We start from the raw sequence: 10,962 nt of genomic DNA on the forward strand, positions 1-10,962 counted from the left end.
AGTGGGGTTTGGGGGGCTGAGGGCAGTCATGGCTGTTACTGGCTGCAAGGCTGGAACTTGAGGAATGCTGTAGGAATCTGGAAAGGCGGATTTGGGAGGAAATCCACCGTGTAGGGTGGTTTTGGCTGGGAATGTGAGCCGTGGATAATGGTGGAGGATACCCTGGCTGCCTAAAGGCTAAAGAGGGGATCCCAGAATTTCCACGGGGGCTCAAGTGTTCCTTCCTGCGGCTGGAACGCGATCCCTGGGATTGTTAGGATTGGAGTGTTGAGAGGGATGAGGCACCAGCAGGAATTAAAGGCTCTGAGGCATCAGGAATGTGATGAAGAGGCTGAATCTCATCCACGTCCATGTTTTTCCTGGAAAGCCGTGCTGCCAGATGCAGCCCTTTACAAGGCCAAGTGCACGCTTCCATCAGGGATGCAGGATGGAGGAAGGTCATGGGTGGGATGGAGGAATGCCATTGGAGCTGGGATGGAGGCGTGAGCTGCTGCTCTTTGCTCTCCAGGTCTGTTCTTCCAGCTCTTTTTTGGGATGTGATTTGGGCCGGTTTGGAGGGGGTGTCCCGTTCCCTGGTGTGTGGGAGCATGGGGAGGGCGCGGAATCCTGGAATGGTTTGGGATGGACGGAATCTCAAGGATCATCCAGTTCCACCCCCCTGCCATGGGCAGGGACACCTCCCATTAGCCCAAGTTGTTCCAAGCCGGCCCCAGGGCTGGAAGCCGCTCCTGGGCTTTGGAAGCACAGTGCTTCCAAACGCGGCCTCTCAGCTCCCTCTAGAGCCAGAGAGAAGGAAAAAACTTCCAGAAGTTGCTCCACCTGCTCCCGAAATCGTCAGCTGGAGGTCCTGTCCTTTCCCAGGCAGAGAGTGAGGTGATGGGGTGGTGCCAGAATCCTGGACCTAAAAATTCCGGCTCCACCAAGAAATCCCTACCCTGCACACATCGGACATCCGGGGGGGGGGGGGTCCTCTAGGTCGGCATGGTGTATCTGAATGCTCCTGGAGAAAAGGACATGGCTGTTTTCTGGGAGGAGGGAGGGATGGAGGCAGGAAGGGGCCTCTGAATCCCCCGGGATCCCCTCGCCGTGTGTGGTGGCTCCGTTCCCAGCCTGAGCTCCCATTTCCCATCATAAATAACAGCATCTCCTTTCCCTCTGACTCCCAGTGGAGATGGCCAGAGATCCCTGAATCCCTCCTGCGTGTCCTCACTGGAGACAAACCCACAGGGATGGAGGAGGGAGAATCCCCAAAAATGGCAATAAAGGAACTTCCTTTATAACAGGATTTATAAAGTTCCCTGTCTCAATGTGAGTTTTCCTGGGAAGTGGGCAGGTTATGTTATGAACACCTCATTAGGTACCAAGCTAATTGCAGGAGCGATTCCCAAGCAAAACATCCACAATTTGGGATGGAAAGGGGGTCTTGGTACATCATGAGGGAAAAGCATCCAGCCCTTCCCTGTCCCTCCCTCCCTCTTTCCGTGCAGGATTTTGGGAGCCTCCGCTGGCAAAGCCGCCTCGTTGAGCAAGAGGGCCCTGACGAGAATTCCATGAGCGAGCTGCCTGCAGGGAGCAAAGGGCAGTGGGAGCGTGTGCCTGCCTGGCCAGCACCTCCCAGGGATTTTGGGCTGCAAAGGGATCACGGTGAGGAGGAGGAGGAAGGTACCTGGGAATTTCTTCAGCCCCCTGGGCTGGTTCCCGGGCCATGGCAGCCACTACGGTGACGGACGCGGGCAGCGTGAGGATCATCACGGAGGTGATCCCGGCCACGGATCCCCGGGCGGCCCAGCTGGCCTCAGGCTCCCCGGCACCTGCCAGGACCTCGTTCCAAACACAAGGCTTCCGCAGGGCTCATCCCAAGGTGTTGGGGGTGAGACACGGCCTTCCAGGGGCCCAGCAGGATTGGGGATCCTCAGGGATCGTCCTGCTGGATGTTCTCCCTGGCTGGATGGAGGGGATGTTGTGACAGGTGCCTCTCCCAGTCCCTTCCCAGCACTGTGATGTGGGATTGGGCTGGGATGTGCCTCACAGTAACGGGATCGGGAACCCTCTCCCTCATCCTTCCCCAGACCATCCACATCTTCACTGGAATTGTCCACATCTGCTTCGGGATCATCCTGACACTGTCGGAGCACAGGAACCCTTCCCTCCCTGTGGCCAGCGGGATCCTCTTCTGGCTGGGGATCCTGGTAAGTTGGGACGAGGACATGGGAATCTCAGGGAATCCTGGTGACAATATCCAATAACCATTTCCCCCCACATTCCGGGGTGTTTGTGCATCCCTGAACCCCAGTTCCCACCAGGAAGGGTGCCAGGGAAGGGTGCCTTGCTGCTGACACCAATTCCCACTGTTTTCTAAGTAGCTCCTGGTCTCGGGCTCGTTGTTGGTGGAAAGTGAAAGGAGAGACAGCCCTGTGCTGGTAAGATCCAGGCTGGGAGGGACAAGGTGTCCCCCTCTTCCTTATGTCCCTTCCAGCAGCTGCCAGGACCCCTCCACAGCCTGGATTCATCCCATGGGATCCACAGGCCAGTCTCCCCCTTGGAAAGTGCCCAGCTCTCCCACACGGAGCACAGGATGGGGATTGGGGTCACTGTGGGATGAGGGGGATGAAAGGTCCGAGGAGACCCTCATGGCTTTGGAATCACTGTGGGATGAGGGGGATAAAAGGTCCAAGGAGACCCTCATGGCTTTGGAATCACTGTGGGATGAGGGGGATAAAAGGTTCAATGAGACCCTCATGGCTTTGGAATCGCTATGGGATTCCAGGGATAAAAGGTCCAAGGAGACCCTCATGGTCTTTGGAATTGCTGTGGGAGGAGGGGGATGAAAGGTCCAAGGAGACCCTCATGGTCTTTGGAATCACTGTGGGATGAGGGGGATGAAAAGTCCAGGAAGCCCTGATGGCTTTGGAATCACTGTGGGATGAGTGGGACAGAACTGGGTGGCTTCTCCAGGAGATCTCTGATCCCAGTTGGATAATCCCTGTGGGAAGGAGCCCTTCCCGGGGTGTGTGTCACCGGGTGCTTCCCGCAGGTCAAGGCCTGCTGTGTGCTCAGCGTGGGTGTTGTCCTGGGCACGCTGGTGGCCACCGGGATCCACGGCACGGCCATCACCCAGATCACACCCGGCTGCGGGAAACCCGAGCCCTACCAGGCCCGCCCGCAATGGTGCTTCCACATGGAGAGCAAGGTAGGACAGCTGGGATTGTGGGGGAATCCCAGTCTGGGTGGGGTGCTCAAGGGTCCCATCCTGTTCTGGGTGGTGGATCCTGGGATATTCCTGTGAAAAATGCCAGTCGCTTGCTTTTAGAATTTTAAAGGTTTAATAGTAATAAAATGGTTATAAAAATAGTAATATAATTAGAGTAATAATAATTTGGACAATTAGGAATTAGGACAGTACGAGACAATAAAAACAAAGAGTTCTGGACAGCCCGGGTACCTTTTTCTGGGCAAAATAAGCCCGAAAAAGAACATACGTTAACAGAGGATTAACCCTTAAAAGCAATAGCCTGTTGCATATTCATACACCTCATCCTTGATGCATAAATTCCATTCAAACACAGGATTCTGTCTGGTCAGTGTCAACTTCTTCCTCTTAATCCTAATGGCATCTTCAGAGCTGAGAGAGGCAGGAAGAAGTTCGTTTCTTCTGATAAGGGAACAATAAATTTTCTTTCTCTGAAAGATTTAGGTGTCCTGTGGCTGCTATCTCAGTGCGAGTACCTCATTCCTCTCTTTTAAAAAAAGTATCTTACATAGCATAGTTTCTATTTTAACATTATGTTGTAACCTAAAACGATATGTGAAAAATGCATATTTTATGATCGGCTTTTCGCAAATATTAAAATTAATGTTGTAAGTGCTGTGTTGGAAAGTAATGCTGTATTAATTCTCTTAAGTAGTGTGGTAAATATAGTTTTAAGTTGTAACAAAATGTTGAAATAGAAACTATGTAGGTGGGATATTTTTTTTTTCTAAAGAAAGGACTCGCAGTGAGATAGCAGTCACAGGACACCTAAATATTTCAGAGAAAGAGAATTTATTGCTCTATTATCAGGAGAAACAAACTTCTTCCTTCCTCTCTCATCTCTGAAGATGCCATTAGGATTAAGAGGAAGAAGTTGACACTGACCAGACAGAATCCTGTGTTTGAATGGAATTTATGCATCATGGATGAGGTGTATGAATATGTAACAAGTTATTGTTTTTAAGGGTTAATCCTCTGTTAACGGGGGTCCTTTTTCGGGCTCGTGCTGCCCACAAAAAGGTACCTGGGCGTCCGTAACTCTTTGTTTTTATTGTCTTATAGTGTCCTAATTCAACTTGTCCAAATTATTATTACTCTAATTGTATTACTATTTTTATAACTATTTTATTACTATTAAACTTTTAAAATTCTAAAAACAAGCGATTGGCGTTTTTCACGTATATTTAACACACTACTTAAAAGAATTAATACAGCATAACTTTCTAAGACAACACATATAACATTCATTTTAATATTTGCTAAAAGCCAATCACAAAACAGGCATTTTTCACACTCCCGTCCTCCTCCTCCTGGCAGATGCTGAGCAACGGCCTGGATTCCATCCTGGTGCTGCTCGCCCTCCTGGAATTCTGCGTGGCCGTGGCGGTTCTGGCGTTTGGCTACGACACAGTCCGGCAGCACACATATACCCAGCTGGTGAGGGAGGCGGGAATCCTGCAAATCCCGGGAATGCTGATCCACTTCTTCCTCCCTCCCAAGGGCCGCCCCAGTGCGGGAATTCCCGTGTCCTTCCCGGAGATTTCCCTTGATTTCCCTGTGTTTGCTTCCCCAGGCGCTGTAGCCACGGCCCAGCCCCGCACGTGGAGCCCCCTGGGATGCCCTCAGCGTGTTCGGTCCCCAATAAAGGCCTCTCCCCCAGCCCGGCCCGCCCGTGTCTCCGGAGGTTACTCGGGGTGCGGGGGGGACTCGCCCCGGGTGTGTTTGTGGGAGTTCGGAGGGTCCCGGTACCGGCGGCCACGGTGGTGGGCGGTGCTGCCCGGCACAAAGATGGCGGCCCAGTACAAAGATGGCGGTACCCAGTACAAAGATGGCGGCCATCGCATCGTGCGCGGAGGGTGCTGCCCGGCACAAAGATGGCGACCATGCCCGGCACAGACATGGCGGGCGCCGCCGTGCGCAAAGGGTGTTGCCCAATACAAAAATGGCGGCCAGGGAGGCGCTCTGGCTTCGCGCTCCTGTGGCGATCGCCTCTCTGACGTCATCTCTCCACGACGCCGCGGGGCCGCGTGGATCATGGAGGGGGAGAACGGGGGGACCCCGGGACCGGGACCAGGAGCGACCCCTGAGGGGCCCAGCGGGGCCCCCTCGGCTCCGGCCGCGGCTCGGCGGCGGCGGCGGAAAAGTGGCAAGAAGCGGCAGGAGGCGGTGGTAGCCATCCCGCGGGGCAAGCCCAAGTCGGGACGCGTGTGGAAGGATCCCGGGAAGAAGAGGTAGGAAGGGAGGCAGGGAATGGGGGCAGTTATTGGGGGGCTCTGGGCTCCAGAAGGACTCTTTGGGGGATCATGAGGGCTGGGGGAGTTTTGAGGGGGACAGGTTTGTTTGGGAGGCTTGTGAGCGGGTTCCGGAGGTATCCATGTGTTTTAGGAAGGATCCAGAGGTGACAGGGATGACTTGGAGGGGATGCTGAGGATGCCGTGGGATGCTCCGCGCTTGGCGGAGTTTCATGGAACTCTGGAGAGGAGCTGGAGTGGCCCCGGCTGCATCCTGGGGTGTTTGGGGATCCAACACCTCCCGTGTGCCCGCGCAGGTTCTCCCACATGATCCAGGACAAGGCGCTCCGCAGCTCCTGGGCACGGAAAATGAAGGAGAGGCAGGAGAGGAAGCTGGTCCGGGATCTGGCACGGCAGCTGGAGGAAGCCAAGCAGAGGGAGAAAGAGGTAACAGGGCTTGGGAGCTAGAGAATTCCTGTCTTTCCCAAGTACAGTCCCACGTCTCTGCCCTCTTCCCGGGCCTCAGAGCTGGGGCAGAGCCCAGGAAAAGGGATGGAGAATTCCCTGTCCTGGTGCCAAATCCAGTCGCTGACGGTCACATGCCCCAAGTCACTGACTCGGAATAAACTCCCTGGGTCGATTCCAGCCTCACCCGGGGTGGAAAAGCTGCTGGAATGACAGATTTCACACTTGGCTGGGCTTTGGGTTTAATCCCAGTGGAAGGGATGCTCAGGGAATGCTGTGGTGCTCCTCCCACAGGAAAAGAAGCGGCGGCGGGAGGAGAACCTGAAGCGGCGCCTGGAAAATGAGCGGAAAGCCGAGATTGTCCAAGTGGTGAGTCCCCTGTGCCAGCTGGGAACAGCCCTGGAGCACCCCACAACCTCCAGCCCCCTGTGGGGAACACCAGAATTCAGGGATAATGGGGTGGTGGAGTGAGGAAAATGCTGCGCTGGTGGGGATCCATGTGGGGAAATCATGGCTTTTCCATTGGGAAGAGACCTGGGAGCTCAGGGTGGGTGTTGCAAAGACCTCACCTGTGGGTGAGGATGGGGTTAGTTTTGGGATAAATCCCTTCCTAGATCCTGAAGGTGCTGGGAGGCTGGGAGCCCTCCATGTCCGTCCTGCCTCATTCCCACACTCTGCTCCATTCCTGGAAGTGCTCTGGGACAGGGCTTGGAGCAACCTGCAACCACTGGGAAGCGTCCCTGCCCATGGCCAGGCGAGGAACTGGATCATCCCTAAGGTCCCTTCCCACCCAAACAATTCCAGCATCCTGTGATTCCATGGAATCTCCTCTCCTTCCCTGTTTCCCAGATCCGGAACCCCCTGAAGCTGAAGAGGGCCAGGAAGAAGCAGCTGAGGCGGGTGGAGAAGCGGGACACGCTGGCCCTGCTCCAGAAGACGCCCGTGAGGCGCAGCACAGCCATGGAATGAGGCGGGATTTGGGATCCTGCTCCTCCTCAGGGGCTTCTCCTCAGCTCACCAGGCAGGAATCACTGCCAGGACCCTCAGTGTTGGACAAACAACGGGACAGAGCTGAGGGGGATGCGTTTCACAGGCACCTGCTGTGGGATCCCCACAGTCCCTGTGGAATCAGGATGTGGCCGGTGCCGGAGGCTGGAACAAAACTTTGCTTTCCCAAATTTGCCTTGTTCTTATAAAAATGAACTGAGACAGATTTGCCTCCAGTGGCTCTGGGGACTGAGGGCTCCAGGTGGGGCCTTCCCTAAGGCATTCCTAGGATTGGAGCGTGCCGTGGCCTCATTCTTTGCAGTTCCCCTTTCTCCAAAGGCGGAATTCCCATTGGGAATGAGCCATGGAACCTGTCAGCAGGGAAGGGGGTACGGTGTCACACACCCTCCTGTTGGGGGCAATGCTGGGAATTCGGTGGGGGTTGGAAGTTGGAAATCCACATGGATTTCTTAACATTCCTGGTTTTTCTTGGTCCATGGACACCCCTTTCTGCATTCCTGGGGAGGGATGTGGCTCTGAGCTGGGATGGAGGGGATGGGGGGACAAAGGGGTACACTGGGAGGAAAATGGGACTGCAGGAATCAGTGTGAAGCCCTGGGATGGGAATATGGGGCCCTGGAGCTTCATCCTGGGGTGGCAATTTTGGGGGGGGGCCCTGAATTGGAATGGGATGTGTCCCACCCATGACCAGGATGGGGGGAGTGCCACAGGGAATGTGGGGACTGACAGGAATTTTGGGGTGTGGCCGGTGCCAGGCAGGCACGGGGTCATGGGGCAGGAGGTCTCTGCCCTCACCGTTCCCGGGTTAATGATTTCCAAGGAATCCTCGAGCGTCTCCCTCTGCAGAGCCCACGGCCCAGCTGTGCTCAGCAGGGTAAGAGAAGGGGAAACTCGGGCCCTTGGGGGCTGATTTCCTGCTGGGATGGGTGTGGGAGAACCACCAGAACCACAAGTCTCCTCCCAGGGCTGGACTGGGGCCAACATCCCAGTTCCCAGCCTGCCCTGCTGCACGGAGCGGGAGCGGGTTGCACGCAGGACCAGGGGGCTCGGAGCCCCTGGATCCCCACCCTGCTCCGGCTCCAGGGTGGGGAGGAGGAGGATAAGGAGGGGGGACAGTGGGTGCTGGGAATGGCGGGGCTGGGAGACACATGGAAAAGGGTGAGTTTTGGAGCAGGGATGTGGGTTCAGAGGGTGGGAGGGGGTGAGGAAGGGAGGGGATGGGGACAGGGAAGCAGAGGATGGGGATCATGGAAGGAGGGGACCAGAGAAGGAGGGGACAAGGACCAGGAAAGAAGGGACAGGGACCATGAGGGGATGGGGGACATGGGAAAGAGGGATAGGGACATGGGAAGGAGGGATGCCAGCAGAACTATCTGGACCACAGACCCCATCCTGGGGGTCTCCCATGAGGATCCCTGGGGAAAGGCCACTGCCGGCCTCCCCCTCCCGGGCGTGGCAATCCCTGTGGGACACTCAGGGTGATTCCCATTCCCAGGTGCACCATGGTGGAGGTGATGGTGACGCCGCAGTCCTCGCTGGCCGACCGGCCGGTGCAGATCCGTGTGCAGGGACTGTCCCCATCCCAACTTGTCACGCTCCGGGCATGGCTGAAGGACGAGCAGGGCGAGTGCTTCCAATCCCGTGCCTTCTTCCGTGCTGATGAAGCGGGAGAGGTGGACCCGGGGCTCCATGTCGCCCTGGGGGGCAGCTACTCCGGGGTCTGGCCCATGGGGCTGCTGTGGTTCCTGCAGCCTGACACGCTGTTCCGGCGGCTGGTGAAGCGGGATGTGGCTGGCAGCCCCTTCCGCGTGCGGCTGGAAGTGTTGGACGGGCTCAGCCTGGGCACAGATCCGCGGGAGCAGCCGCTGGCATCCTGTGAGGCTGAGCGCTGGTACGTGGGCCCCGGAGTGCAGCGGGTGCCCATCCGTGAGGGAAGGGTCCGTGGCGCCCTGTTCCTGCCTCCTGGTGAGCAATGGGCAGCGGGGAATCCCGGGATATCAAACCCAGGGAGCGGGGAATTTTGGGACATCAAACCCAAGGAGCAGGAAATTCCAGGATATCAAACCCAGGGAGCGGGGAATTCCAGGATATCAAACCCAGGGAGCAGGGAATTCCAGGATATCAAACCTAGGGACTGGCAGGGCGCTTGTTCTTGGCAGCCCTTCGGTGCCCAGCCTTGGGACCCCTGGGATAGCCAGCCAGTATTCCCTTGGGATACTGGACCTTGGGAGGCCTGGATACTGATTCTGAGCCTTGGGATCCTGGGGATGTTAAACATGGGGACCCCTGGGAAACAGCACTGGGACTCCTGGGATGCTAAACCATAAAATGCCTGGGTTGTCCAGCCCTGGAAGCCCTGGGTTAGCAAACCTCGGGACCCCTGGGATGCCCAAAGTTGGGATTCCTGGGTTATCCAGACTTGGGATCCTTGAGATATCAAACCTTAGGATCTTGGGACCCCCAGGATACTGGACCTTGTGCCCCCTGGGATGCCCAGCCATGGAACCTCTGGGATGCAGGACAGCAGGGGTGGCTACCCATCCCTGACATTCTCCCTGTCTTCCCACAGGTCCGGGCCCCTTCCCCGGAGTCATCGACCTGTTTGGGGGTGCGGGGGGGCTGATTGAGTTCCGGGCAGGGCTCCTGGCCAGCCGGGGCTTTGCCGTGCTGGCCCTCGCCTTCTTCGCCTACGACGACCTGCCCCGAGTCCTGGCCCAGCTGGACCTGGAATATTTTGAGGAAGCAGCAGAGCTGCTGCTCCAGCATCCCAAGGTGAGTCCTGGAGTGTGGAGAAAGCCACCTGTCAGCCAGGATGTGCTTGGGGACAGGATGTGCTTGGGGACAACTGGACATCCAGGGGGCCAGGGATTGTCCTGGGGACCAGGAATGTCCTGGGGACATCCTCATCCTGGTGAGCAGGAAGTCCAGGTGGCCAGGGATAGTGTCCCAGGGCTATCCTGAGCACCAGGAATGTCCCAGGGACTGGGGGATATCCCATGAGGACACCCTTGTCCTGGCACCCAGGGATGTCCCAGTAAATGTATCATCCCTGAGTATTATCCCAGCTGGCTCCATTTCCTCTTTCTTCAGGTCCGAGGCCCTGGCCTGGGTGTGGTGGGCGTCTCCAAAGGCGCAGAGGTGGCCTTGGCCATGGCCACCTTCCTGCCCCAGGTGCTGGCCACGGTGTGGATCAACGGCACGAGCTTCCTGTATGGAAACCCTCTGCTCTACAAGGATCTGCGCATTCCTGCCATCCCCTACCACACCGAGCGCGTCCTGTTCACCGAGGTGGGAGCCATGGACAACTCGGCCATCTTCGACGACCCCCGGGACGCCGCCCACCGCGCCTCGGCCATCCCGGTGGAGAGGATCCGGGGAAAGGTGCTGTTTGTGGTGGGAGAGGCCGACCGCAGCTTCAACAGCAAGCTCTTTGCTGAGCTGGCCCTGGCGCGGATGCCGCCGGAGAGCGGCCGGGTCCTGTCCTACCCCGGCGCTGGGCACCTGATCGAGCCCCCCGGATCCCCCCTGTGCAGCAACTCCGCCATCCGCGGCACTCCCAAGCCAGTGGCGTGGGGAGGAGAGCTCCAGGCCCACGCCCGGGCACAGGAACATTCCTGGCAGGAGATCCTGCAGTTCTTGGAGCTCCATCTGGGGTCGGTTGCTGCCATGAAGCTGTGAGGGGTAGGGAGAAGGGGTGGTGGTCACCGGGATTGTCACTGTGGGGAATAAAGTGTCACCACTGGTGGCTGCTGCCTGTGTTCCTGGGGGATGATGTGTGGGACAAAGGTTGGACACAGATTTAGGAGATTTGTTGGAGATATTTGGGAGATGCATCAGATATATGTTGGATACATGTGGGATATACATCAGATATATATAGGATGTATATTGGACATGTGGGATAGATATATTGGATATATACTGGCTATATATTGGACATATATATAGGATATATATTGGATACATATGGAACATATAGAACAGACAGCCCAGACATATATTGGAAGT

General features: G+C 56.7%; 3 protein-coding genes and 1 pseudogene across 3 annotated transcripts; all 4 read left to right on the plus strand.

Moving 5' to 3' along the window:
• Positions 1-1,705: 1,705 nt before the first annotated feature.
• LOC136558259 (membrane-spanning 4-domains subfamily A member 15-like) lies at positions 1,706-4,895 on the plus strand. Its single transcript, XM_066552584.1, has 6 exons — positions 1,706-1,870; positions 2,070-2,189; positions 2,364-2,420; positions 3,035-3,190; positions 4,568-4,687; positions 4,824-4,895. The coding sequence occupies exons 1-6, from the start codon at positions 1,706-1,708 to the stop codon at positions 4,830-4,832; spliced, it is 627 nt and encodes a 208-aa protein (XP_066408681.1). The 3' UTR covers positions 4,833-4,895.
• Positions 4,896-5,272: 377 nt separating this feature from the next.
• Positions 5,273-7,157, plus strand: CCDC86 (coiled-coil domain containing 86). The gene is made up of 4 exons (XM_066552109.1): positions 5,273-5,481; positions 5,799-5,928; positions 6,241-6,315; positions 6,796-7,157. The coding sequence occupies exons 1-4, from the start codon at positions 5,285-5,287 to the stop codon at positions 6,913-6,915; spliced, it is 522 nt and encodes a 173-aa protein (XP_066408206.1). The 5' UTR covers positions 5,273-5,284; the 3' UTR covers positions 6,916-7,157.
• Positions 7,027-8,057, plus strand: LOC136557604 (uncharacterized; annotated as a pseudogene).
• Positions 7,973-10,651, plus strand: LOC136557898 (acyl-coenzyme A amino acid N-acyltransferase 2-like). The gene is made up of 4 exons (XM_066552108.1): positions 7,973-8,038; positions 8,450-8,919; positions 9,524-9,726; positions 10,045-10,651. Exons 2-4 carry the CDS (start codon positions 8,457-8,459, stop codon positions 10,630-10,632), a joined length of 1,254 nt encoding a protein of 417 aa, XP_066408205.1. The 5' UTR covers positions 7,973-8,038; positions 8,450-8,456; the 3' UTR covers positions 10,633-10,651.
• The last annotated feature ends 311 nt before the right edge of the window (positions 10,652-10,962 follow it).

The sequence above is a fragment of the Molothrus aeneus genome, chromosome 6 (assembly GCF_037042795.1).
Source record: "Molothrus aeneus isolate 106 chromosome 6, BPBGC_Maene_1.0, whole genome shotgun sequence".
Taxonomy (NCBI): domain Eukaryota; kingdom Metazoa; phylum Chordata; class Aves; order Passeriformes; family Icteridae; genus Molothrus; species Molothrus aeneus.